This window comes from Crocodylus siamensis, chromosome 2 (assembly GCF_052110815.1).
Source record: "Crocodylus siamensis isolate JL-2025a chromosome 2, ASM5211081v1, whole genome shotgun sequence".
In the NCBI taxonomy this organism is placed as follows: Eukaryota; Metazoa; Chordata; order Crocodylia; family Crocodylidae; genus Crocodylus; species Crocodylus siamensis.
Genome location: NC_143396.1, coordinates 180,106,804 through 180,134,674, shown reverse-complemented (window position 1 = coordinate 180,134,674; position 27,871 = coordinate 180,106,804). Strand labels below are relative to the sequence as shown.

The 27,871-nt window shown below is 49.5% G+C and overlaps 1 protein-coding gene across 3 annotated transcripts in view; it reads left to right on the top strand.

The window, feature by feature from the left end:
- DUSP8 (dual specificity phosphatase 8) overlaps positions 1-27,871 on the top strand; it is a 78,212-nt gene that overhangs the window by 19,217 nt on the left and 31,124 nt on the right. For 2 of the 3 annotated variants that reach the window (XM_090032461.1, XM_090032462.1), the window contains exons 2-3: positions 336-745; positions 16,200-16,338. In XM_090032461.1, coding sequence (XP_089888587.1) covers positions 515-745; positions 16,200-16,338 — 370 coding nt within the window. In that variant the 5' untranslated portion in view covers positions 336-514. The remainder of the gene's footprint in view (positions 1-335; positions 746-16,199; positions 16,339-27,871) is intronic. The other variant, XM_090032463.1, reaches the window with a different exon arrangement.

Genomic DNA, 27,871 nt, shown 5'->3' with positions numbered 1-27,871 from the left:
CAAATAATATTCTGTGGCCCAAAAATTCTTGGCTCCATTGTGCCATTGCTACTATCACCTTTTGCCTCTGAATGGTTAAAGGTAAATCTAGTTCATTAGACCTAGATAAATGGCTGACACTTGCTGTAGGAAGTGCCATGGTTGGGGTCAGATTCTCATCTGGGTTACCCCTGTGCAGTTTTAGGATAATCCTAATGCACTCAGCAGCTTGGCCCAGGCCTGAGATCTGACTTGAACCCTTGTGTGGGGAGTGATGCTAGGGGAATTCTTGAGATTGCCCTTGCTGTCTTAGAGCCTCACTTTTTAATTTCCCTTTTCTCCTCCTTTCTCCACAGGTTTGACACAATGACTTGGCATCCTGGGCTTTAGCAGCACAGTGAAAACCAAGACGGGTGCTGCCCTGCCTACACCGTCCCCCCTGACTCCCTCTCACCCCTGGGAGAACTGTGCTGGCATCCCTGCCCCTGGCCTTCCCTCCCTCCCTCCCATTAGCTGTGGAGGGGACGGGTCCGTTATGGCCGGGGACAGACTCCCACGCAAAGTGATGGACCCAAAGAAGCTGGCCATCCTCCTAAGAAACGGGGCTGAGGGCACCCTGGTCATAGACAGCCGCTCCTTCGTAGAGTACAACTCCTGGCACGTCCTCAGCTCTGTCAACATCTGCTGTTCCAAGCTGGTCAAGCGGCGGCTTCAGCAGGACAAAGTCTCTATCACGGAGCTTATCCAGCCCACCTCTAAGATGAAGGTACTTTTGCCTTCCTTTGTCCCAGAGGGCCCTGCTTCCTGCTGCTATGCTGCAGGTCTTCTGACATAACAGGGCTTGGCCGTTGGTGGTGTGCAGTGTTGAACAGAGTAGCCTGGTGACTGAGCTACCAGCCCTTGACTGGCTCACTCGCTTGCTCTCGCCAGCATCATTTCTGTCCTCCTTAAATGCAAGCCAGCTGCCACTCTTTCCCTCTGCCTGCACCTCCCATTTGGTAAAGGGAGAGCCCTTGTGCTCCAGCTCACCAGTCTGCCAGCCCATGGAGCTGCTGATGTGGCAGGGAGGGAGTTAAAGGGTTTGGGGGATATCCTTTCAGGGAGCTTCCTTCTCCCTTACCTCAGGTGGCCATGAGAAGGGGTTGACGGTTGCATTAGCCTTGGGTGAGAGGCATTGCTGAGAATCGGTTCAGCCAGTGTTGAAAGTCTTCCCATCCCTAGCTCCCTTCAGGGACCTGCAACCCTCCTGCTGTGTGGGCAGAAGCTCTTCTCTGATGGCAGCTACTACAATGTGGTGACCTGTGCTTTGCTTGTGGCATCTCCCCTGTTTAAACAACAGAGATGGCTCTGGGCTACAGAGGTCAGATCTGACTCTGATCTTCCTTAGCTGTTTGGGGCCAGACCTCTCTCTCTCTCTCTCTCTCTCTCTTTTTAAACTGGTCCAGGTGACCAAATGGCTGCCTCGGGGAGAGAGGGAGGAAGTGTCCAGCCCAGAACACGAATGGCAGTCAGAGGCACCACGGTCCCTTTGCCTCGGTGACATGCTCTAGCTGGATGGGAGCTTTGTTCCTCTCCTCACTGCCCTGAAGCAGGCCAGCTGTCCACTGTGTGCACTCACTTGTTGGCTCCAAGGTGTAGATCAGCACTGCTTGGGGCCTCTGTTCCAACCCCTGGCATGGCTGGTACAAGCCTTGGGCCCCACCTTGCCTAACAGAAATGCCTCTCAGCATGCAGGCAGGCAGGCAGAGCCCATCTGCAAGCAGCCTTCTCTCTGGGAGCTTAGGGGTTAATGAGGATAATCCTTTTCAAGTGAGATTCACGTCAATGAGAACTAATTGCTTTTAGGGCATGCCATAGGGTCAGGGGAGGGAAGGCTACAGCCTGCTGGCAATGGGGCATCATTGCCCCTGGCTTTGGTTCATTCAAGTGCTGCAGCCTCAGGGCAGGCATGAAGGTGCACATTGCTGCCCACTTCAGGGTCTTCCTTGGCAGACTGGCCCAGAGATTGGGGGTTGGTGTAGAAGTTTTGCCCCCTTCTTCCATGGTCTTTATTGCAGGACTGTTATCCCCAGAGGCCATGCACCTTCTCCCATGCTCACTTGCTTTTGAGCTCTAGGGTCTCTTAGGCTGCCGCTTTGTAGTTGGCAGAATCAGCTTGCAAATCTTCTGCGCATGGGGTGGGTGATGTTTATTGGCCAGGAGCCTCCATGGTGGGCAGGGGGCTCCAGGGAGCTGCTTCCTTGCAAACTCTAATGTGCCAAACGCCCCTGTGTGAGGGTATTCTCCTGTGAATGCATTCTCCAGCTGGTGCTGAGCTTGCATGGCTTCGCGGTGTCAGCAGAGCCCTGAGTACTGTGGTGCATCCCCCTCTTCTCTGCATGCCCCCCCGCATCCTCCTTCATGTTAACCCAGGTATGTAGGGTGCCTCCTTACGAGGAGCTCCCTCCCTAGGACTCTGAGGTTGTAGCTTGCTCTCAGCAGTTGGATTGCATGATTCCTGCTCTGCCGCTTTTCTTCCACGCCCTCCCCCCTTTCCCACCCACCCTCTGTCCTTATTTTATGGCAAAGTGAGGGTAATTCAGGCGATTAATCAAATGCTAGGCCCAGCTGGAGCCATCTGTGGAGTCCTCACACCCCCTCCCCATCTATGCATGCACACAGGCTCGCTGATTGGCTGGCAGTGACATCACCCTGCCTAGATCAAGGCGGTTTATGTGCTTGGGGGTGGGGGGGCAGAAGGGGGATTTTGCTTCCAATCTGCTTTGCTGATGCTCTGAGCCAGGTGACTGGAGGGGATTGTAGAGAATGATTCCTGAACGGCTTTAGCTGTTCTCAAATCCCTTGGAGAATAAAGCAGAATAATCAGTTTTTGCAAGCTGGGAGGAAGGGAGAGTGAGAGGCATCCACCTTCCTTTTGGCTGGGGTCACCCCTGCAGTGGATACCACCATGTGTAGAAGCAGCAGCACTGGCACCCTGGGTGTGTGCACTGGTTGTGGGGTGGGAGATGAGACAGCCTGTGCCAGGAGGGCTAAGCCATTAATGTCAGCTGCTAATTTACCTTGTGCCTTCCAGAAATCCAGGAGCACAGTGCCTTTCCAGTCCAGCAAAAAGGCACCAGCGGGAGGGGGAGGGCAATCCCTTCAGCACAAACTAGGGAGCGCTCGGCAAGCCCTAGGAGAACAACATCCTATGGTGCATGTTGGTGTACCATGGTGTGCCTCTTCTCCCCACAAGGCCACGGGCCCTCAAGAATTCCAGGGCCAAACAAGCATCCCAGATCACAGCAGTCTAGCCCAGCATCCTGGCTCTGACCATAGCAGCTTCAGTGCAGGTGCAGGAGACCCTGGAGTGTGTAGCAATCCAGGCTTTAAGCAGAGACCCCATTCTAGCTTTCTGACGGGGATGCTGCAGTGCTGGGAGTAGACTTCCTGCCACATCCTTAACTTCTCATTATCTGTAAGCCTAACATTTCTCATGGTGCTTCTGAAGCCCAAAGCTCATGTTCTCCCAGCATGCTGAGATTTGCCCTTCATTAATACCATCCAACATTAATGAAGGGCACTCTCGGGAGGGTGAGCCACTTGCTCTAAGAAGCAGAGGATCTCCCTATTACAACACCTAGGGACCAGGCATCAGTTCTGCATGTAACTTGAGGGTAATTCTGTTGATGTCAGTAGAAGCTGCACTGTTTAACTACAGCTGGCCTTGGGTTTGCTGACTCCAACTCGTGTCACCTAGGGGTCCACATGTGAATCTCCCAAGGCTGAGACAACTCTCTGACTTGACATGAATTGAGCGTGTGCTGTGCTCCACTGAAGCTGGTGTGGGTATTGCTATAGACTTGAACAGCAGCCGAATGGAGTCTTATGCTTTCAAAGGGCCATTGTCTAACTGTTTTATACTACAGTAAAAATGTTGCCCTTTCTCTGCTTTTCCTCTCCCCTGCCTCCCCCAAGAATCCCACCTCCGTAATGTATGCATTGCTCTGTCATTTTTGTAGGGCATCTTATATTTGTGGTTGAGTTGGGGGAAGGGGGGGGATGCTAAATGTTCCAGCTGGTAGGGGGTTGGCTTTTCCATGTCGGAGGGGGAAGGCAGCCATGTGGAGTTGCTGGTGAATAACTGATTCTACTTAGGGTTGCATGGGGGGAGGGGAAAGCAACTGTCCCTACTTCCCAAAAAGCAGACCATTGCTCTTGTTAGGCATGACTTCCTATGCCACTTTGGAGCTGACCCTTGCTCCGCTAGCCTGCATGCCAGGAGGGGCCTGTAAAGCAGGGCTTAATGGGTCAGACAGAACATGTCACCAGGAAGTGCCAGGATGGGTGAACAAATTGGTCCTTGCTGGCATAGAAGACAATGTTGCCAGTACTGGTATTTCTATAATGCCTGGTGTTCAGAAGGGTTCAGCTCAGACTAGAGCTCATGGAGCACAGAACTAAGTTGATAACTCGGTTGGGTTTCCTTGGGCATGTCCCAGATTGGTCTAAACATGAGGTTGACACATACAGATGACTAAGGAGTGCAAAGCAGCACTCCAGCAGGCGGGTTAATGACCCGTGACAGCTTACCATACAGTGCAATGGCTGAGAATCTGGCCAAGGGCATGAGGAATAGTGTAGACGGTGAAAGCCAAAGTGAAGGGGACAGGATCATAGTAGAGTCATAGAGAAGTAGGGCTGGCAGGGGCTTCTGGAGGTCATCTAGTTCAGCCCCTTGCTTCAGGCATGATCATCCCTATCCAAACCATCTCACAAAAGTGCTTGTCTAACCTATTCCGAAAACTACACAAGCACCATGTTGCACAATGACAAGGCATGTTTTGGCCATATACGAAGAGCACGGAAACCTACCATAGGCAAAGCTGGAGGACAAGGGCTGTCAATGTCCCAGCATTGCAAGAGGTGTTAAAACACTTGGGGCATCCAAATCGAGAAGCTGGCTGCACCCAAAGCCTGGATCTGAACTCTCCTTGCATCTCTTGGGGTCAAACCCAACCACCCAAATCTGACCCTACAGGGTCTTGAAATCCCACCCTGCATTTGGAGTCCTGGCATGTGGTTTGCATTCAGCAGCTTGTTCCAAGGAAAGGCTTGGCCTGGAAACCAGGTTTTCGTGCCGGGCTTTGGACAGGATCTGTTTGATCTAAGAACACCGGCCCTTGGCTTGAATTCCTGCTACCACCTCAAAAGCACTGCCTACTGAAGTAGTAGGCAACCATTGATCTTCCTGGATCATGGTGTGTGCATAAGAGGTTACAAGAGCCTTCGGCGTATACACCTAGGCAGGAGTATGGAGGAGTGGAGGCTGCTCAGACCTTCCATTTCCCCCCTTTAGACCACTAAGACCGTATCCAAAGATCAGACCAAGTCCGGCTGTTTGGTGCCTCAATGGCTGTAGTTGTATGCACCTCGGGGAATGGAACCAGGGTCTCTTCATGGCAGACAAGGTGGCATTACCACTGAATGGGACAGCATCCCCCTCTGGTGGCCAGCTGTGGTAAAGCATGGAGCAGGCTCCTGAATCTCTGTCCAACTTCCCTTGCCAAGAATAGTGTGAATGGATTCAGGAGCAAGCCTCTTTCCCCCTCCCCTCCCTGCTGTGGTCCATTGAACAATATCAGTCATACTCCCCCTTGCTCACCGGTATTTTGTGCTCAGAGGAGGGGAGGGCAGCTGCTGAGTGAATCGTGCTCATGTGGTCACACGTGTGTGAGCCCTTTGCTTTGTGGGGGAGGGTGCAGGGGCGAGTGAGGCGGCTGCTGCTGAGTAGCAGATGGCAGGAAGGGTGACATCATAGGCGTGATTGTCCTACCCCATTATTCTTCCTGACAGGCCTCCCGCCCTCCTCCCTGGTTTCCTGCTGACAAGGTTTGGAGCTGGAAAGACAAAGGCAGCCAGGGCTCCACACCAATTTCTCACTCGAAGTCGTTGCTTTGGGCTCTCTCCTAATCTCTTCTTAGCCCTTGCACTCTTGGCTGTCTTGCATTTCCCTCCTTGGTTAGGGATGGCTTCTGTCTGCCTGTGGTGGGCCATTGCTGGCTCTGGTATGGACGGGAACTGTCCTGCTGTAGGCTGGGTCCATTGGGGAATCGCCTCAGCACTGCTCTCCCATCACTTTGGGCACTGCCCCTGGGGAGAGTAGGAGGCAGAGATGGTGCCTGCCATTCTGCAGCCATTTCTATTCTGAAGTGTGGTTTTTTTGTTTTTTTTCCCCGCCCCCCTCCAGCATCCTCATTCTCTTCTATGTCTACACCTACTTGACTTTCCCTCCATCCCTTTAATAAGGAGGGCAACAATTTCCATTGTGTCATTCTGGCACCAGTGACATCTTCCCCCCCCCCCGCTCCCCTTCCCTATGAGAGTGCTGTTCCGGATGCCCTGGGTTGGACTGGAGCCATCGGATGAGTAATGACAGACTCGTGGCTTCCCTTCTGCAACATCAGGGGCACTTTGGGAGGACAGCAAGGCCTTGACAATGAATTTTCTCCCTTGGGATTTGTTATGAAATTTGCAGATGACCTGCATAAAAGCAAACTGCAAGCCACGGGTTTGCAGGCCTCTCGGCTCAGCAGGCCCCTCATTTCTAGCAAAGAGGAGAAGTACACTGCCAAATATCAAAAGTTAAAACCCCTTTTGTCATCTATCCAGCCATACTACTAGAATGCCATGTTTGAGTTGTATTTTTTTTCTAATAAGAAAAGGTTTTACTCTAAGCTGCATCATGTGTTCAAACTTTTACAAGGTTTTCAGCAACAAACTGAACAGCTTTCGCCTCTTCTGTGTTTTTGGAGAGGATGGGATCATCTTGTTTTATTACTTGGAAATGATTTTTAAAGAAGACAGTGTATCTTGTTTTGAAAACCTTTCATAGCATTTCTGTCCCTGGAAATTTTGACATGCAGGTTAGATAAGCATATGTCTGGGATAATTTAGACAGGGAAGGTTCTGGGGGTTGGACTATGTGACCTTGTGCGGTCTTTTCAGCCCTGTTTTTTTTTTTTTTCCAGTGAAACTGTGATATATATTTAGTATTTTCTGACCTGCTGCACCTGTTTCAGCTCTTGAAATGTAGCTGCTTCTGGTGTAGAACTGCTTCATTGGCTTAATGGCCCACTACCACATTACACAAGAGACATCCCTTTTTTGGAAGGATAGCAGGGGAAATTACTCTTGGTTTTGAAGGATGATGCAGAGGGGAAGTAAGGGATTTGATTTGATTCTTCATACGCTGTATGCATGACTGCAAACTAGTGGTATGTAGTTGCCATTTTTTAAAATCGTATTGAATAATTATATTGAAAAATGTTGATCTGAAATATGTGAGCAAAATTAATACCCTGGTCTTGCCTAGACCTCTGTGGGCTCGTCTACATGAGACGCTTACTGTACAGTTGACTCGTTAACTGCTCGGTAAATATCTCGGAGTCTACATGTGCACCCCTATTAGGGCCCACGAAACTACTAAACTCCATAGCAGGGTAGAACTCAACAGTGCACATGTAGATGCTGATCCAGTTGGCTGGGACACAAGAATGCTTCAGTGCAGGGGCTGCCTGTCAGGTAGCTTTGCACTGAAGCACCTTTGTGCCCCAGCCACCCGTCCGCAGAAGTTGAACCACGTCGGAGCAGCCCCAGGCTGGCAGGCTGACACCCACCAGGTCCCCTGCCAGCCTGGGCTGTCATGACCTGGTTCAAAGTGCTGTGCTCTGGGCACATGTATAAACTGCACACCTAGGAGCCTCCTGGGAGCAATAAGCTCCACCGTTTATTGCTGCCCATTGATGGTACATGTATTAGCAGAATAGATCTCAGAATACATCTTCATAAAGAAGACCGGTGTTGCTATTCCTATGTACAGATGTGGAAAACAAAGGCCAAGGAAAGAAGTGACTTGGCTAAGGTTTGCCTCAGGTGTGTGCAGAAATTGAAGAATAAACCAGGTTTTGAGCTCCTATCCAGGATATTATATAATTCATGTCAAAGCCATTTAATTACCTGAATGTTCAACCTATGAAGTAAGAAGGAAAAAAAAAACCTGTTTGGGGGGGGGGGTGGAATTAGGGTAGGTCAAATTAATGATCCCAGATGGAAGCTGGTTGGAGCTTTAGGGCTCCCCTCCTCTATCTAAGGATTATTTACTTATTCCTTGTGGCAGGACTTCTGCTGTCAAAATACAGACATAGGCGTTCACAGGGCAGCTCGGCACCCAGCACAGCGACGACATGTGGAGGTGACTTCTTGCTGCTGCTGTACTGCAGATGTGGCTATGGTGACATCTGTAATACTCCACACACACACCCACCTCCAGCCCCCAAGTCAGTGCCCAGGTCACTGCTGCTTTGGTCACTCTGTCTTCAGTAGCAAAACTGAGATGGAGGTCCTCTGTAGTATTGGGCCAATGCCATAGCACTAGCTTGGAGAGAAGTGCTGCAACTGGCTACCAGGAGCACAGGGGTGCTGGTGTTGCATGCTACAGTTGTGGCCTGAAGTACTTCCAGGTAGTTGGCAGGATCATGTTGAAAGCAAGACTCTGGAATGGCATCATTAAAAAAGAGGGTTCAGTTCCTTACAATCAGCCTACTCATCTGTGAATCTGGTGGCTCACCTTGCCCTAGTTACCCAAGTGCCTCACTGGGGGTTTACTCAGAGCTGGGTCTAAAATGGGTTTGGAGGAGAACCCCTGCCCCAAGCCTCTGAGCTGGGCACTGTCCTGCCATCAGCCCCATAAGGACTGGTGCTTAGAGATGCAGCTGGTTGAAATGGATCTAGTGGTCCTCCTATGGAAGTGTCCATGCTGAAGCCTGAATGTGGTGATGGCCTTGTGGATGCCTGGCTTGTGAGTGAGGAGGTGTTGAAATAAGCCTGGGGTCTCTCAAAAGCCATTCTGAGTCCTGCCTCCCCCACCCTTCCCAGCAGGTGTTTATAATTATACCAGGGCAGTTGTGTACTCCTGGATGCATCGGCCAGAAGACTGGCACCGTGGCAGCATAGCTTCATTTTCATGAGGGTGTGGGTTGCTGAGACAGCGGCAGCACAAATGAGGGCATAGCTTGTGCCATTGGCATTGGAGGAAGGAGCCCCTTGTCTCAGTGCCTTGGGTGATTCGTAGGCTGATTTTTAACTGTACCCTTTTGTCTGGAAATGTCAACGCCGCTGCCTGTCCTGTGCGCAACCATGTTGAGTGGCTGCCTATGCCAAAGCCCCTGGAGCCATCTCTGCTCACAAATGTCTCGCCATGTTCTGGGGAGTCTCTGTGGTGTGCAGTTCTAGGCTTGGCTGAGGCTCAGCCAAAAGAGAGGGGAAGAGACTGACCCTGTGGTTAGAAGGGGAGTTGAGTCTGCCTTGGGCACTGTGCAGTAGCGTCTAGTCTTCTGTTACTATGGGTGGGCTGGCTGGCCTTAGCTCCATTCCCAGTGGGCAGGTAGGTTCAGTGATGAGCATTCATGCCCATGGTCTGTAGTAGGGGCCAACTCATTGCTGGTCCCAACAGGAGGAACAGAAGGTATATAGACTTCTACTTGTTGTTCCCCTTGATAATGGGACTGGATGCTCTGATTTAGCCACTGCCCTCTGCACCCAGACAGTCTGGCTGTACAGCTGGCAATCCTACCTCAGTCCCCCTCTATGCGACGCTGGTCAGGCCACAGCTGGAGTACTGCGTCCAGTTCTGCGTGCCCCATTTCAGGAGGGATGTGGACAACATTGAGAGGGTCCAGAGGAGGGCCACCCACATGATCCAGGGACTACAGGGCAGACCCTATATTGGAAGACTGCGGGACCTAAACCTGTTCAGCCTTCACAAGAGGAGGCTGAGGGGGGACCTGGTGACTGTCTATAAACTCGCTAGGGGGGACCAGAAGGGTTTAGGGGAGACACTGTTTCCCCTAGTGCCCCCTGGCATGACAAGGAACAATGGACACAAGTTTTGGAGAGTAGATTTAGATTAGACATCCACAAGAACTACTTCTCAGTTAGGGCGGCTAGGAGCTGGAACCAACTTCCTAGGGAAGTGGTGCTGGCTCCTACCCTGGGGGTCTTTAAGAAGAGGCTTGATGCCTACCTGGCTAGACTCATTTGAGTCCAGTCTTTTCTTCCACCCAGGTGGGGGGTCGGACTTGAAGATCTACGAGGTCCCTTCCGACCCGACCTCTAGGATTCTGTGACTTGCACTGAGTTTACCCTAGGCAATGTGGGGGGACATATGTGCTGGGTAGAATGAGCTGTCTGGCACAAATTAGTTGAACCCTAAGCCAATGGCTCTCAACCTTTCTGGGGTTGTGACACCCCTTGATAGGGTTGAGGCAGTCCTTGGAGAATGTCAGCTCTTAGTCTTCACTTATTTTTTGTAGTCAAAAAAAAAAATAATAATGAATTGTTGATGGTAGTCTTATGTAGAGTTTAGATTATGGTTTGGATTGGTATGATCCTGCCTTAGGGAGGGGATTGGATTAGATGATCTCTAGAGGTCCCCTCCAGCCCTGCTTGTCTGTGCTTCTAATAGAGCAATTCATCCATTGCAAAGAACTCGGAAAGACCGCAGGAGGTCTGAATGGCTTTGACGCTGTGGGTTCCTATTTGGCATCTCTGGGTTGATCTTATGAATCATGTTTGGACACCTCGGCCCTCCACCACCCTGGTTGAGAATCACTGCCCTGAGCAGAAAGAAGCACCAGGTGGGAGCAGAAGTCAGTGGGGTTTGAAGTAGTTGGTCAGTTTGTTTTCAAACTGGCACTGTGCTTGGCTTATTGTCAAAAGACTAGGTGTGATCTCTATAATGCTTGGCCAGTGCTGGACAGAGGTGCATTCTGGTAACAGGAGCAGCTTCCAGTAGATTGTCATGTCATGGGGCACTTCAGAAATGCAGGAATTGAGCATCCTTCCATCTGGATTTGGGACATAGGGGCCATTTTGAGCACTACAGGATGAGGCCAGGTGATGTTGAAGTTATTGTTCATGGTGAAATGGTTAATTTACCCCCCAGGCTGCTTCATTGTTTTACAGTGCTAGGTCACTGACTAGACAAAGCTTTCCAAGAAAGTGTGCTAGGAATTGGTTAATGTTCTTTAACTTTCCTATGCCATTAGTAGATGTGGATTCTGGCTCCAGCATCTGATCCCCTGTCAGCTCTTCTCCTCTTTACGGCCAGGTCTAAAGTTGGGCCTAGCCTTCCCTAGAGTGCCAAAAGCATGTTACTCCATAGGGAGTTCTGTTGTGCTGGCATGGTTGGGGTAGCCTAAGTGGCCATGTAATATGGGTCCTTCCTCCTCGCCTCTACAAGTCTCATCAGCCAGGAGCCCACTCAGAGCACTTTGTGTGTTTCTTCATGGCCCAACCAGCTAGGATTTCTCCAGCCCTGTGAGCTTCCACCCACCAGCATCTTTGCAATCCCAGAAACACAACTGCCCTTCGTATACTAATCCAGTTGCAGATTATCGCTTGCATCAGCTCCCTTGGCTGCAGCATGCAGGTACTGGCCTGTCACCTTGCCTACTCTGTGGCACCTATTGAGGTGCAGGGTAGAGTTGGACCCAGGCCACAGTGGTGCTGTCGCCCTGTGAAGCCCTGTTTGATCAAGGGCATCAGTGGTCCGTTTTAATGGTTGATGAGGAGAAGCCAGGGTCCTGGAGAGTAGAGGCAGAAACGGTCTCGCCTCTGTTTCTACACCAGCGCCAGCTCGGGGCTGGATTTATCTGCCACTCTTCACTCCAAAGATGCATTCATTTTGATTAGATCCCAACCTTCCCATCAGCCTATTTCTAGGATCTTTCCCAGCAAACGTAGTATTTATTAGCTGCATTCGGGCCATGCGAGGCCAGTGCTTGTTTGGCATTTATGTTGCCCGAAACCTTATAACTTTAATAAGATGTAAACCCTGTCACATATATCTGCTGTTGCCCAGCAACCCTTCAGTAATGGCCTAAACAAAGCCTCCCTGTGTGGAAGGAACACTAAATCCTATTGTGGGATAATTCTGCTGCCCGATGCTGTTATCTCCCCGACGTGGCCCGTCCCCCCCATCTTGGTCTTTTAGGTTCCATGGTGGGTAAGTGTCCTCTTCTATCCTCTCTCTCCTGCTTATAGACCAGTGTTTTGCTTGCTTTGATTTTACCTGTAGGGAGGGAATGCTAACGCAGTGTAGCATCAGCAGTGGCTGGGGATGTACCTTGCAGGGCCGCACTGGGCATGGAATATCTATCTTTTGGAGATGTGGAAGAAGCCTTGATGAAGTGGGTACAAGCCAAGCAGCCCTGTTGCTTTATGGATTGTGTGGGTCTGGAAAGTGGGGTTGTTCTCCTTTATTCCTCTCCCCATCATACGGGCCCAAATCCATTTCTGTTCCTGGCACTGTTGGGCACTGGGATTTTCCCAGGATCTGAACAAGAGTGCCCAACTGCATGGGAAGCAGAGTTGTTTGTTTGTATTATGACAATGTTGTGAGACTCTGTGCTGAAGGGAAGAGGGCACCTTTGTGGTCATTTAGCCTGACCTCCTATAAAACACAGGCCAGAGGGCTTCCCTTCCTATGTCCCCATTTGAATTAGATCATATCTTAATTTTAAAGTTTCCAGTGTGGGAGACTTCACTTGGCCCTTGCAAGTTGCTCCCTCTGTTAAAGACCCGTGGTTTATTTCTAGCAGAATTTGCCTAGTTTCAGATTCCAGCTCTTGGATCTTGTTCTACCATTGTCAGCTAGATGAAAGAGCCCTTGATTATCTAGTTTCTGTCCCCTCTGAAAGTACTTGCAGGGCTAATCAGTTTTCCCCTTTTACTTTTACCTTGGAATTGTTAAGATAAGCAGATGACACTCCTACTTTCCTTCATGATAAGGCCTAGGTCCTTTCAGTCGTTTCTTTGTTCTTGTGGCTATTCTGTAAACCCTCTCAGTTCACCAATATCCTTTCTGATTTGTGGCCTGTGTTCCAGCCTGCGTGGTGTGTATCAGTTGATATTTGAGGTTGCATTTTTTTTTTCCCCACAATTTTTAATGATCCAGATTTATACCAGGTTTGGTCTGCTCCATGGACTTTCACATTCTGGACAGCCTGTTTTCCATTAACTTTTCTCATGTACTTCCTTGAGTAGGCTTCAAATTGTGTACTTTTCACTCCAGTCCTAACAGTGGTGCAACTGTGCTGGTCCCAGGGGCCTCTCTTTCTCACCCACCTTGGTCTCTACCAGGAACAGGCAGCAGGCTGCCTCTTATGGACTCATTTCTGTTACTGCTGTTGGACTGGAGGATGCTCAGCACTTTGCAGGATTGAGTCCAGTGTCAGGCTAAGCATGAATTATTCCCTGCAGTCAAGGAAGTCTTGGTTTGGGGGTGGAAATTATGAATAAGTTGGTGTCCATTCAGGACCTCGGGGAAATCCACAGTCCCCACGCTTCTCCTGCATTGCCTTAAAGGTGTGGAGCTGTTGAAGAGAGTGCCGCTTTCTTGCACAGGTGGTGCATGGAAAGGAGTCGCTCCCACTTGCAAGGAATAGCAAGCCATGGGACAGCTCAGGCTCAGCTCCTGGAACCGAACCAAGAATGCTATAGGTCAGGAGTCAGCAGAAGCTGGGCTTCCTGTGCCAAGGGCACTTCCTGTGCAAGCCTCTGATGTATGGAGGGCCTGATTAGGTCCTGGGAGGACCCCTCCCCAAGCCCAAAGCCTGGGAATGCCAGTAATCCTGCCTTAAACAATGCCTTTGCTCTACAGGACACTTGAGAGCAGCACTGAACACTATGCAGTGTTTAGTGCTGCAGCATGGGGCTGAAGGGACTGGGTGAGGGAAGGGAGTGTGAGTTTGGTGGTGTTCCTGTTCCCAGGAGAAATGTGTTTATCTCAGAAACTGGGAGGGCAGCACTGCACCACTGGTGGCCAGGTGATTTGAGCTTGACAGTGTTTTGCTTTTTGAAAGGTGGGGTGACTGCTGAGTGCTGGGCAGGAAACGTGGCTGACAATATAGATGGAACTGGAATGCGACAACCTGAGGGACGGGTAGCTCGGGTAGTTGTATGCAGGGAAGTGATAAGTTGGTGGTATGTAGCTGGGAAATGTGGGAAGGAATCGGACCCCGTTGCTGTTAGGGTTGTCCCTGAATCGGTGTCCTGAAGGGCTTGTGAGTGTAGTGCTAGGGAACATGAGACTTGGTGGGACAACCCAGTTTGGTTCCCCTGTGTTTTTTGTTTCTCTTTATAAGCAACCACATAATAAACATCAACCCAGAAAACTCCACAAGAGCATATATTCCTCACCCTCCAGCCCAGGGGAAATTAAAATGTTGTAGTACAAAAAATCTACTGTATGCTAGGGGAGGAGAGCAGGAGAGATGGGAGTGCCACTAAAGCCAGTGGCACACAGTGTCTGTCTTACCCCAACACTAGATTTGAGGAAAAGATTCACACTCCACGCTCTGGACACTAGAGAGCTGTGACAACCAAGGCCCTGATGAGATATAGCAGTGGACAGATGCATCTCACCCCAAGGGTTTGGAGACTGATGGTTCCTAAGGCAGGTGTATGTCACCCTATTCAGCAGATGCACTGAGCCATCAGGGTTCCTGGATTCTAGTAGCCTTCAATGAACTCCTCTTTCAGGCGTTAGTGCCTCATAATCCCACCATAAGCCTGCCACTGAATGGATGCCATGAACCTCTCAGAGCACTATCTTCTCCAAAGTGTCTAGTGCCATACCTAGACAAGCCTCAGGGGTATGCCACCATGCACAAGCTTGGTGTAGCTTGGGCCTTGAGACGGTAGCAGAGCCTGTATGTGGTGCTCATGCACAGAAAGGGACATGAGTGCTCTGCTGCATGTGGTCCCTGTTAGGAGTACCAAGAGGAAGGAGATACTGGGGATCCACTTAAACTGAAGCTAATAGGAAGATATTGTCACACCTTGATGTGCTAAGGGCTATGTTTGATCCACAGGAGGTTTGGAACGAGCTAAAGCTCTCCTGGCAGAGCTAGAGAGAGAGGAGGCACAGCAGGTGGCAAATTACTAACGCATTAATGCTGTGGTAATACCGAGGGAGGTCCCAGAGTGCAGGACACTGTACATACACAGGCTGAGTGCAACCCTGCCCCAAAGACTATACAGTCCAAGTGATAACACAGGCACTGGGTGGGAAGGGAAATGAAGGCAGAGAGAGGGGAGGTGACTCCTATGAGATTACATAGCAGGTCAGTGACAGAGCAAGGCCTGAAATGCAGGTATCCTGAATACCAGTCCATAGCCCTATCCACCTGAACCCGCTACCTCATATACAGACTTGTGCACTGTCAGAGTAAGCTAATGCAGTTCTGGGGTTTGGATGCCTAGAGACATCGTGCGATAGAGGGTGTGTAGATACCCCCTGCCCTTTGCCTTCAGGCAGTGGAGCAGAGACTTTTTTTTCCCTCAGCACAGCTTGGCTAGGAATACCCTGACCTACAGAATATAGTCCTGAGGATTTGAAAGACAAACAGGCAAAGAGTAGCGAAGGTCACTAGATGTGCTGGGAGGCTTGGCTTGTGAGGAAATATTAAAAGAGCTTAATGGGAAAATAGACATCCGCAGGTGTCTGGAAGTGCCACAGATGGGACGGTTTGTGTACATGGAGGTGTAACATGTGGCATGAAGTACCAGAAATCTTAAGTTGTAAATAGGGAAGCTAGTAGATTTGAGGCTGGAGTTTTGCAAGTGCTCACAGCTGGCCTAACTAGTCCCACAGGAGTCCATAGTAAAACGCTTGTAGGCATCGTTGATCATTCTAGAAAATCTCAGTCTTCCTATCCAAAAAATCCTCCTGGGCTATGAGCTAACGGGCAAATTTTCTCTGGTTTATAATGGAGTGGAACAGAATTCTTGATGGACTGGGATAGCGGGGGCAAGAATGAGGGAGGCATAACTGCTTTCTGGTTCCTCTTACAGCAGTAGAGTCCTGCTCCATCTCCCACCTGGGTTAAGATAGGAGCCAGAGGTGTGTCCTCTCTTTTCTGTGACTACCTGCTACTCTCTTGTCTGTACCTCCATATTCAGCCCCCCATCCCTGATCTGCAGTCTGGGCAGCAGAGGAGTTTGCTGCCTCATTCCTCAGGTTGGGGAATCCTTTCCAACACAGAATGGGGGATCCCTGGCTATGTGGGGTATGAACTATGGGTAGCACAACTCCCTACACTGTGGTCCCAGGTCAGGGATGATGGTTGTCCACCCCTGCATGCTGTAATGGTCTGTTGTGGTGGTTTCCCCCACAGGTGGAGGCGGAAGAGCACCAGGATGTGGTGGTCTATGACCAGAGCACCCGGGATGTGAACGGTTTGGCCGCCGACAGCTTCCTTTCTATCCTTCTAGGCAAGCTGGACAGCTGCTTCCACAGTGTCTCCATCCTTACAGGTAGGAATTGCTTGGATGTCCCTGGAGAAACCGGAGCTCTGCCTCTCCAGGACAGGGCAGAGAGGCTGTGTCTCATGAGTGGTGATAACTAGCAGTTCTGGTGGGGGCCAGAGGGAGCACCTGAAGTCACCGCTTGGTGTGCTCATACCTGTAGTCATATTCCTCAGTGTACTGCTGCGCTCTCAAAGGTGAGGTTTCCCTAGCTGACATCGTGTCAACAATGCTGTGTCTGGCTGCAGCATCCACCTCCTGGCAAGTGTGTGCCCATTACCATTATATGGGCTCATCTCTGCCCCTGTCTTAACTTGGCCTTGGGTGTCCCACATCTTGAGGCAGGTGCTTTAGCAACTTGCTGTCCACTTGCATATCTCTCTTTCTCTTCCCAATGTGGTTTGTGCTCGTACAACCTGTATAGGTCCACCTATCACTGGAAAGCAGCCTCCTCCGGGGCGTAACCCAGCTGTTGTTTAATAACACGGTGGAGTTGGCTCAGGAAATGAGGAATGATGTCACCACAGTAGAAAACGCAGAGGGAGTTTGAGTAAGGCAGGATGTAATTATCTGAGCTGGCATGTTGCCTGGGCACCAGGATAAACACCCTATACTTGTGCCATGGGGTCTTTGACAAGTACACAAGACTACTGCGTTATAGCTTCTCTTGGAGGATGCTTGATTATGGTGGGTTTAATATGCCAGGGGCTGGACACACAGAAGTGTCAGTATGGTATAGTCTTCTGTATTAGACCAGTTAGACTGTGTGGCTTTTGCCTGCTGAGCTTAAGGAACATCTCCTCATGGTAAACCCAGCTCAGACACCAAAGGGTTCCCACTGGTTCAACTTCAGAGTCTGGTCACTTCCCCCAGGAGAGGGCACTGTTGCACATCAACACAAACCCATGTGCACACACATGCAGAGGAGGATCCTGTGCTGTGGCTCTATGCAGTATTGTGGCTGCTCCCTACTTCAAACAGTAGCAGGGGTTTGCTTGCTCTTGAGAGCCTCTTCTCCTTGTACCTTCTGGTTCTTGGAGCATTTAGGGGACATTTTCCATCTGCCTCCTGCTTGGAGGACAGAGCAAGCAAGGCTGTTATGTTACGGAACAGCTCTGCAGGGAAGGGCTGTGTGGGGAGTTGGCTGCGCGGATGGGAGGATGCTGATGGGGCGGGAGGGAAGGGATATCATTGAATGTATCCGATTACCCGCTTCCCTAAAGAAATCATTTGTCCCCATCCCCATGCTGCTTAATATTTAAAGAGTGCACACATGACCAGGAGCCCTTCCAGAGTAGCACACATTCTCGCTCCTATTAAAAGAAAAAAAAAATCCCAATGCATTCATTTGGAAACAGAACGGGAGGGCTTGGGGGATGCGGGGGGGGGGGTGAAGGTTATCACTGGAATGAATCGGGGTCCCCTGGGGATTGTGTTATCCAAGAACACAGCTCGCACGAGAACAGGCGAGCACAATGTTCTAATTATAGCCTTTCGGCGGAGCGAGTGCCACAGTGACGGGGCGAGCAGAAACCGAGGGAGAGAAGACATGAATGAAAGGCTCCATGACATGTCTCCAGCTGGACAAAGGGAGGGGATAAAGGCAGCAGGTGGAGAGGAGGTTAAAAGCTCCTATTGATCCCAGTGGCTTGGAAGAAAGGGCTCGATCGGTGAGCCGTCTGGCCTTCCAAGCACTCTGTGTGGGTTGCCAGCAGCCTGCTTCTGTCCTTGGACAAGTGGCATAGGCAGCCTTGGGCAGCAGCTCAATATGTACTGGCACTGGTGCTGTGTTGAATAGCAGGTCAGGATCTGGTAGTTATATAGCAGGGAACTCCTGGGTCCTATTCCTGGCTCTGCCACGAATGGGCTGTGATTTTTATTTTGGGCATAGGCAGATAAGGCGTGTGGGGGCTGGAGGTGCTGACCTCTGCATCTGAGGTTTGCCATCTGGGCAAAATTGGATGAAGCCTGTGAACACCCATGAAGAAGTTTGGCTTTACATCATAAAGGCTATGACTGGGTATAAATAAATCCAAAGCCTGTGGTAGTTGCAGATTTTTGTCCTAAAAGGCAAAGCTGTGACAGACCATCTGCCCTGATCTGCAGCCTGCTGAGCACTGGGGTGGGGGGAAAGGTGTTTAATAACATGCTTGGGGGGGGGGGTGTCATAGTGGAGCCCTGGGAAGGAGACCCTGGGATGTAGGAGACCTGCATTCTGTTTCTGGTTCTACCACGGGCCCGCTGGGTGACCATGGGGTACTGCATCAGCAATCTGTGCCTACATTTCTCTTCCCATTTGTTTGAACTTGGGAGCTGTTTGGGGCAGGTCTTTTTGCCATGTGCATTGCTCGGGCATGCAGGGATGGAGTCAGGAAAGCCAAAGTACATTGGAATTGCAGCTAGCGTGAGACATGAAGGGTTTCTACAACTTTGTCCATAGCAAAAGGAGGATCTGGGAAAGTGTGGGTCCCTTACTAAATGGGGGAGGCAATCTTGTGGCAGAGAATGCAGAAAAAACTGAAGTGCTCAATACCTTTTTTTGACTCAGTCTTCACAGGCAAGGTCAGCTCCCAGACTGATGCACCAGGCAGCAGAGTTTGGGGAGGAGGTGAGCAGCCCTCAGTGCTGAAAGAACAGTTAGGGACTGTTTAGAAAAGCTGGGTACGTACAAGTCCATAAGGCTGGATGGGATGCACCCAAGGGTGCTGAGGGATGTGATTGCAGTGCCATTGGCCATCATCTTTGAAAACTTTTATCATGATCAGGAAAGGTCCTGGATGATTGGAAAAGGACAAACATAGTGCCCATATTTAGGAAAGGGAAGGAGGAGGATCCAGGGAACTACAGACCAGTCAGCCTCATCTCAGTCCCTGGAAAAATCCTGGAGCAGATCCTCAAGGAATCCATTTCTAAACGCTTGGAGGAAAAGAAGGTGATTTAAGAATAGTCAGCATGGATTCACCAAGGGCAAGTGATGCCTGATCAACCCGATTGCCTTCTGTGATGAGGTGACTAGCTCTGTGAATATGGAGAGAGACCAGTGGATGTAGTGTACCTTGATTTTTATCAAGGTGTTTGATACAGTCTCCCACAACATTCTTGCAGGCAAGCTAAGGAAGTACAGGCAGGATGAATGGACTGTGAGGTGGATAGGAAACTGGCTGGAGCACCAGGCTCAGAGTAGTAATCAATGGATTGATATCTAGCTGGCAGCAGGTATCAAGTGGAGTGCCCCAGGGATCAGTCCTGGGGCTGGTTTTATTCAATGTCGTCATCAATGACTTGGAAGATGGCATAGAGTGCACCCTCAGCAAGTTTCCAGTGACACCAAGCTGTGAGGAGTAGTAGATACGCTGGAGGGTAGGGCTAGGATTCAGAGCAACTTAGACAAATTAGAGTATTGGGCCAAAAGAAATCTCATGAGGTTCAACAAGTGCAGCATCCTGCACTTGGGGTGGAACAATTCCAGGCTGTGTGCTGAATAGCTGGGCAGCAGCTCTGCAGAAAAGAGCCTGAGAATTACAGTGGACAATAAGCTGAATATGAGCCAGTGGTGCAGTGGCAACGTGTAGGGGGGTGCATGTGCACCCCCTGAGAGCACCGGTGCACCCCCTGATGGCTGCACTTGCCGCTTAGGCAATGGGCATGGGGCACAGATAGGAATGCCTGTGCCCCCCCTGCAAGTGCCAGCTGATTGCTGTGCTCACTGCAGCCACTTTTGGGAGTGGCTGCAGCGATCAGCCAGCACTTGCTCCTAGAAGCAGCTGCAGCTGCTCCTGGAAGCAACTGCAGTGATTGGCTGTTGCAGGACATGCCAACTCTCTGGTGCCACACATGTGCATTTAGAACAGGGACAGTGGCTTTTGGAGGCAAGTACCTCTTGCCAGGTCTTCTGCTAGTCGCCTGACAGAAGCTGCCTAAGGTCTTCTCAGCTCTGATATTGCACCTAGACTTTGTGTTTCCCCTTTTACCTGTCCCCAGAAAAACTAACCTCATTTGCTCTTCCCTTGACCTGTTTCCTGATGCCACACACTCTGCAAGTATCAGACTGGGAAGGTGGGCAGAACAAGGGAAGAATGGAAGTATAACTAAGCCTTGTGCTAACAGACTTCTTTGGTTTATATCTGGGTTGTACTTCTGGATGCTAAAACTGGTTTCCCCCCAACCTCCCTTCCTCCCTCTCCCTTCTTCCCTGCCCCTCGCTCCCCATGTATGAAAGCACCAGTGGCTGGGTTGTGAGCCTGATTTTTCTTTTTCTTTCTTTTTTTTTTTTTTGATTCTCAACCAGGGTGCCTTTTGAAGTCCTTCAAGGATGATGTGGGGCACCATGTGATGTTAGCACTGTCAGATGCACAAACACAATTGACAAGCTAAGCCCAGGAATTTCAAATAGGAATCCATAGCACTGAAAACTTTCTGACCTGTCATGATATCTGAGTTTTTTGCAACAGAAGAAACTCTCTATTATTTCTTTATAGTCAAAAAAACAAGTGAAAACTAAGAGCTGGCATTTTATGAGCAGGATCCCAATTCTACAAAGTCTGAGAACCACTGTTCTCGAGCTTTCCCTGCCCTGGGACAATGATTGTTTCATGTTTGAGTGATGTGTTTTGGGCAGCATGGGCAAAGTTTGGCCCTAGGCATCCCCAGCTCCAAGCCCATGTCATCTCATTCTTTCTCTGCTCTTTGAAAACAATTGGTGTGTTTCATTAGGTGTGTGTTAACTGCTAGGGTTAGTCACAATGATGTCCAACTGCCCTGTTTTCAAGCAGGTCTTTATCTGCCTAGACCAGGTGCCCAGTGGTGTTTAAAACATGCTAAATAAATCCTGCTCATAGGTTTCTAAGCCCTCCCTCCCCACTCCTTCTCTCTTCCCTGGTCCTTTTCCCTGTGTAGAAGAAGCCCTCAAAGAGCAATCCTAGCCAGCACAGGAGGGAGTATGTTCCCAGAAGTGGCTGGTAATTGCTTTGCTGAGGTTTTGGCAAAATCTCCTGTGCTACTTTCATTGTGGCGTCATGAGCCGCACACCCTGGAGCCTGCCGATTTTTGCTAATGGGAAATGCAGACCGCTAATGTGCGGAAAAAAGGAACCGAAATGTAGAACACTGGGTCATGGCTGATGAGTTTTATATGGAAACCATGACTCAAAAAACACTGCTGAAAACATTTAGAGGGTGGCTGAGCACACTTTCTAACACACGCAGTTTCCTCCTTCCTGTAACGTGGGCAGCAGCCAGCTATTTTAGACCCAAATTGTGCAGCTCTTGGGAGGTCTGAGGGGGACGCACATGCTGGGCCAGATTCTGATCCCATGCCAGGGTAAATGGGGCGATGCTGCTGATGTTGGTGATGTCATCCCCTTGCAAATCTGGTGCAAAGGGAAACAATTTCAGGCCCCTTTTTCCTGCTTCCATATAAAGTTTTTGGTGGTTTGCTAAGACTGCAACAGCACATGGAAGTATTGACTCAAATTCTGATCTGGCTTAGGTTGGCAGTAGTCCAAAGTCAGTCCACTGACTTCAGTGGGCATATGTATGGTAATACATGTGAGATAAGCGAGTGCTTGTCTCTATGGTATATGTAATGTGATTATTTTGGGGATGGCTTTTCCATCTTATCCACATCCTCTTGTCCTCGGCAGAGGTTTTGCGGGTCAGTGCTGCAAGAGGCTTTACAAGCTCTGTCTTCTGCAAAGCCCAGTTTTGTGGCCAGGGTATTGAACTTCATCTCAAAGTCTAAGTCAGTTCCCAGCTCCACTGCAGATTGCCAGTGTGATCTTGGACAAGTTGCTTCATTTTTGCCCTAGTGTCCTTTTTCTATCCATCTTGTCCCTCCTAAGTTTTAAGCTCCTAACTCCAGAGATGGTCTTAGTATGTGTTTTTGCACAGTGCCTTGAACAACGCACCCCAGTCTGCTTTTTGTTGTTGTTGTTGTGGGTCCATCTTTAGCCAGCCAGCTTCCAAGAAACTGAGAAAGTAGACCTCCGGAGAAACTAAGTCATGCTCTGGGAGGACAGACTGAAGGAAAGCATACTTTGAAGCTTTCTCATAGCAGGAGTTCTTGGGCCCACCTTGTTTGTTGTTGTAGTGGCAGTGTGCAAGAATCTGGACAGACAGGTTAAAGGCAGATGGGGCTAAGACTTTCTAAACTGACTAATGCAGGGGTGGGCAAAATATGGCTCATGGGCTGGATGCAGCCTGCGGGGCCCCTAAAAATTAGAAAATTAATATTTATCTGCCCTTGGTTCCTGTCAAAAATGCTCAAAAAGTTGGTGCTGTAATTCTACCCTGTGACAGCTGTGTTCTTCCTTTGCTAGGGGGAAAGAAATTGTCCCGTCCCCCCCACCTTTCACTGCCATGGCTTAAAGTTGTATCAAAGTAGGTTTAGACTAGAGATCAGGGGAAAACTTCTTCACTGTTAAAAAGTTAGAACAGTGAGGCAGTGGAATAGACTGTCTAGGGAGGCTGTGGACTCTCCATCACTGGAGGTGTTCAAAAAAGAGGACTGGACAGGCACTAATCTGGGATTATCTAGGCATAGCTGTGCCTATCTTCTACTATGGGTATTTCCCATGTTTCTGGTCTTCGCTGATTGCCACATGGGGTGGGCAGGGAATTGCCACCACCACCCCTCCCAGTTTTACATGCATTTGGGGTTTGGTTTTGTATTTAAGCCTGCCTCAGAGGCATTGAGTGTTGGCTGCAGCCAAGGTTGGAGATTGTGACTGGCATTTGCCAGGACTTAAAGCCAGAGGTTCCCAGCTCAGGGTCAGACCAGTTGGCATATTTGGGGTCGGGAAAGAATTTGACCTCATGGTCAGATTAGTATGGACTGTGGGGGGGAGGGGGGGGTTGCCTTCCTCTGTAGTGGGGAATGTGGCTTTCTTCCTGGGATCTCTTGAGCATATGTTAACGTTGACAACCTTTATAAAAGCAGAACATTGGCCACCATGGTCCTGTTCCCCCGCACGCACGCACACTTTACCTGTGGCAGGTTAGAGAGTTATGTCTTGTGTTTGTGTCAGGTTGACTGTATTTTTGCTAAGACATTAAACAATGGATTTGCATAGGCTGGTTTGGGTAGGGATGATCCTGCCTCAAGCAGGATCAACCTAGGGGGTTGGACTAGGTGACCTATGGAAGTCCTTTCCAGCCCTGTTTCTTTATTATTCTGTAGCAGGTTAATCTTGATGCTAGAGCAGTGGTCTTCACCCTGTGGTCCACAGACCCCTGGGAGTCAGCAGACTATGTGTAAATGGTCCATGAAAGATTACTATGATGAGTCAAAAGTATGTGACAACTCACACTTGTAATTCCAAGATGTCTGCATCTCCATTTGAAATTTTTTAGAGGTCTGCAAATGAAAAAAGGTTGAAAAGCACTGTGCTAGTGTGCTTTCTGCTGACTTACAGCTCAGAAACTCTCAGACCTGTTCATTCTCCTCCTCCAAGAAGTGGAAGAGTTCTTAACAATGGAGGAAAGGATGGTGTCCACTGCCCAACCCATTTGATCAGATCCAGAGTAACTCTGCTCAAATCCCAGCAGCACAAGCCCAAAGGAGAAGGTGTCTTGCAGAGGAGCTGACTTGTCCTTCACCTTTTGGTCCGAAGTACAAATTCTGGTACTGGACGCCAGATCTGTCTCTGGTCCCTTTCTGCACCTGACTTAAAGGCCATGCCATGACTAAAGGCCAGTGGACATCCCTTTCGAATGGTGGTATTTTGTTTCACAGCTTGTGGGGAGATGAGGGAAACCCCGTGGAGAGCTTCCCAAAGCATTGCTAATCACTCTAAACCCAGGGTGTCAAACTAGTCCAGCCTTGTGGGCCAGATAAGCATCCCTGAGCTGGTGGCACGGGGGCTGGGGTGCAGGCTGCATTCGGTGTTGTGGAGCAAGCACTGTGATGTCTTTGGTGCACGTGACGTGGTTTCCATCCTATGTGCCACATGCAGGGTGCAGGCTGGGGCCAGTTTATGGGGTTGGTCCAGTGACCCACAAGATGGATCTGGCCTGTGGTCTGTGTGTTTGACATCCCTGGTCTAAACCTTGTCTGCGCTGTGAATCTTGGCAATTGATTGGTGGCTTGTCCCAGCTGACTGAAATCATAGACATACAAGTAGGGCTGGAAGGGACCTGGACCCCCCTGTCTGAAGCAGAGCCATCCCATCCAGGACCAGGAACTGCTTTACCCAAATGTGGATAAGCAGTTTGTCCATCTGCACTCAGGATCCAGAGGATGGTTTGCCCTTGTACACCTTGCTCCAGTTCCAGGCAGAGGTTACTTGCACCAGCGCAAATGAGAGTTTTTCTTGTCTGCCCTAAGAGTGTGTGAGTGCAGCTTTACTGGGGACTGTAACCAAGGCAAATCTGCATGGTTGGCAGCTTCTACCCTCAGTCTGCTCCACACCGTTCTCATGGGTTCGGGTTTTCTGAGGTGAAACAGGAAACCTGAAAGTCAAATTGGTTGGTTTTTCTGTTTCAAGATGCTCAGGCTGAGCAGTTTAACTCATGGCACTTGAGATTACCCTGGAAGAAGAATGGGGAAATTGGTGCAATTCCTGTGAAGCACCAAAACCTTTTGTTTTCTGCATTTGTGGCTGGAATTTCCGGGTGGGTGATGCAGATGAAATCAGATGGCTAATGAAGTCAGCCATAATATCTTGCACAGAGAGGAATTCCCAGTCATAAAGAAAGACCTTTTGCTTTCAGATAGCATGTTCTAGTGGCTAGAACAAGGAATCAAACCCAGGAGTCTTGGCTGTGGTGCCTTTGGTGAGTCTCCTTCCCTCTCTGTGCCTTGTTTCCCTGTGTTATGGAAATTCAGCACCCTGCCTTGTTGATACTGATGACTGTCCCAACTGATCCTTCCGCCCCAGTCAGCTGCATGGAAGGGCACTGAACATACAGGCATGCCACAGGGGCAGATGGACAGAAAAAGAAGAAGGTAAGGGGACAGAGGGCAGGAGTTTGTCAAGAATAAACACATCAGGAGCAAGGTTACCAAAGGAGTTTGGGGAAAGGGAAAGAATCTAAGTCAGTTATTCCCAGTGTTGGAAATCATTGTCGTCTTGTTGTCTCCCCTCCCCATCCCCCGCCCTTTTTTTTTTAGTATAAATAGTGCTGCTTGCTGCCCTTCATCTGTGGGAGCAGAAAGCCCATTGATTTATATGGTTTTCCTGACATCACATGAAGTGGTGGAAAACTGAATGGAGCCAACATTTTTCCTGCATTACGTAATGCCCCCTCCCTCCCTCCCAGCCACGCTTTGCTATTCCTGCAGGAGCCTGACTGTTCTTTAACCTTTGTTTATTCCAGCGCAAGCCCTTTGCTTTTCAAAAAAAAAAAAAAAAAAAGACTCCTTCTCCCTCTTTTAAATTAATCGTTATTTATTTATGAAGCAGCAACAGCAGCCTGGCTCCACCAGCCCCGACAGCTTCTGGAGATGGGCTCTTGGACTGGAGAGCTCAATGCTCTCAGTGCTTCTGCTGTGATGTGCTTAGGCAGAAAGGCGTAGGGTGTCCTTAGCAGAACTAGAGTTTCCCATTCTCAAGCCCAGAACTTGGGGGAGCTCCCATGACTCCCTGTATCTCTAGGATATGGCATATGTTGCTGCTCCACAGACTGTTCTGCCTCAGTCTTGCATCTCCCTTACCCCAAATCATACATCTGGGCATCATGTTCTGATGTAACACTGAACAACAACCTTCCTGAGGTCGGGTCTAGAGTGACTTACCTGGCCGGGGAAGCAGATGCACAGCTCATTGGGCAACTCAGCTATTGTTTCCCAACTGCATTGTAAGGGTGGGGGGGCTTCTGAATTATTCTTCTTCCCTGGACCCCTGCTACAGCAGTGGGGAGAAGTGTACTGCTGCAAGCCTCTGTATAGATGCTGCATCAAAGTAAAAAGTGACATGTGCTGCTACAGATTTATGCTGGGCTCAAGAAAAATAAAACAAAATGCTTAACGAGCAGTCTGGATGGCAAAGCTTCCCCGGGTAAGCCCAGGAATGGTGGAGAGCCGTGGCCATAGAAGGGAAGAAGAGAGAGGAATACTGCATCAATGTGGCTCTTGATTTTTTTGGGGGGAGCAGGCACTCGTACTGTAGCAATGGGGTGCTAGATAAAGGAGTGGTATGCAGCCTGCTTCCAGCAGCTGGAGCATGCACTCATGCAAACCCCTTGTGCAGACAGCTTTATTCGGAGGGAGAAGCCAGGCCAGGGTCAACAGTGCCTTGTACCTATCTGCCTTATGTCTGCTGGTCAAGGGCTTTCACACATAGCTTGTGGCCAAGATAGATGGCTCTAGACAGAGAGCACATCTATGCCCCCTCTTGGTTGAGAGGAGCAATGGCTTGTTTTGCTTTTTATTTTTTTTCAGGGAGGAGCAATTCTTGCACACTAACCTGAAATAGGCCCCTCATTTGCTTTCTGAACTCAAGTCATGAGCTTTTCATCTAGCTCTGTGTGAGATCATCCCCAACCCTTCCCCCCGCCCCACTCCGTTTTGTACCAATTCTTCAAGGAATGTTTAAATTTTCCAGTCCTGTTCTTTCTAAATTTGGAGCGTCTGTTTACTCCCAGGATTCGGAAAGAATGTAACAATATCATCGGTGAGAAATCCCTCCCTCCACCCTCTTCATCCTCCCTCCAAGCACTTCAGCAACCAGACTGGCCTTGACAGAATTGGCGAGGGTCCCAGACCATATACAGTCTAGTGGGACTGTAGCAAGGCAAAATGTTAGGTAGGAAGGGGCAGTATAAGTGTCAACTCCCCCACCCCTTTTTGTTTTTTTTGTTTGGTTTATTTGCTTCCTGCAAATATGTACATACTAGAAGTCTTCTGGCATCCCCATGGTGTGTGAGCAGCCTTGGAAGTGCATCTTTGTGCCCCTTTTGACGAGACAGTTTTTGGTTTGGACCTTTTGATCCTTCCCTTTTTAGCCGTGTTGCTGAGGAAGTGCCTGTTTCCAGCAGGATATCTACAGCTGACTGGGCCCTAATTTTGTTGAAGGTGTATGAGCAAAAGAATGGATTTGGGAGAACTAGTAGGCATGATTTACTGAGAGTTTCAAGGACCTTTTGCTGAAGTCCTTTCCCATAGGTGCTTATGGAAGCTCTCTGGTACTAGGAGCTGGCTAAGGGACAGGTTACAAAGGCTGGCCATTCATTCTTTCTTTCCCATCTTTTTCTCATACCTGTACACCACATTTGACCATTGTGTTACACATGCTTGTGCTCACTTATTGTACCTTGCGAGGTCTTTCATTATACATGTGCCTTCAAACAGCAGGCATTGCAGCAGGTGTTGCATAGTATGAGACTGCCACAGTCACGGGTGGTTGGACCAACAGTATAGCCCTACTTCATTAGTTCCTCGGAGCATCCATCTCCAGTGCGTAGGCAGTTAAGACATCGCCACCTTTGCCATGGTTTGTCAGCCCCCAGTGGTAAAGATTTGGTTGCTCGAATGTCCATTTTTGTTGTTGTCAGGTATTTTCTTCAGCCTCTCATTCCACATCTATAGTTGTCTCCTTGGGTTTGGT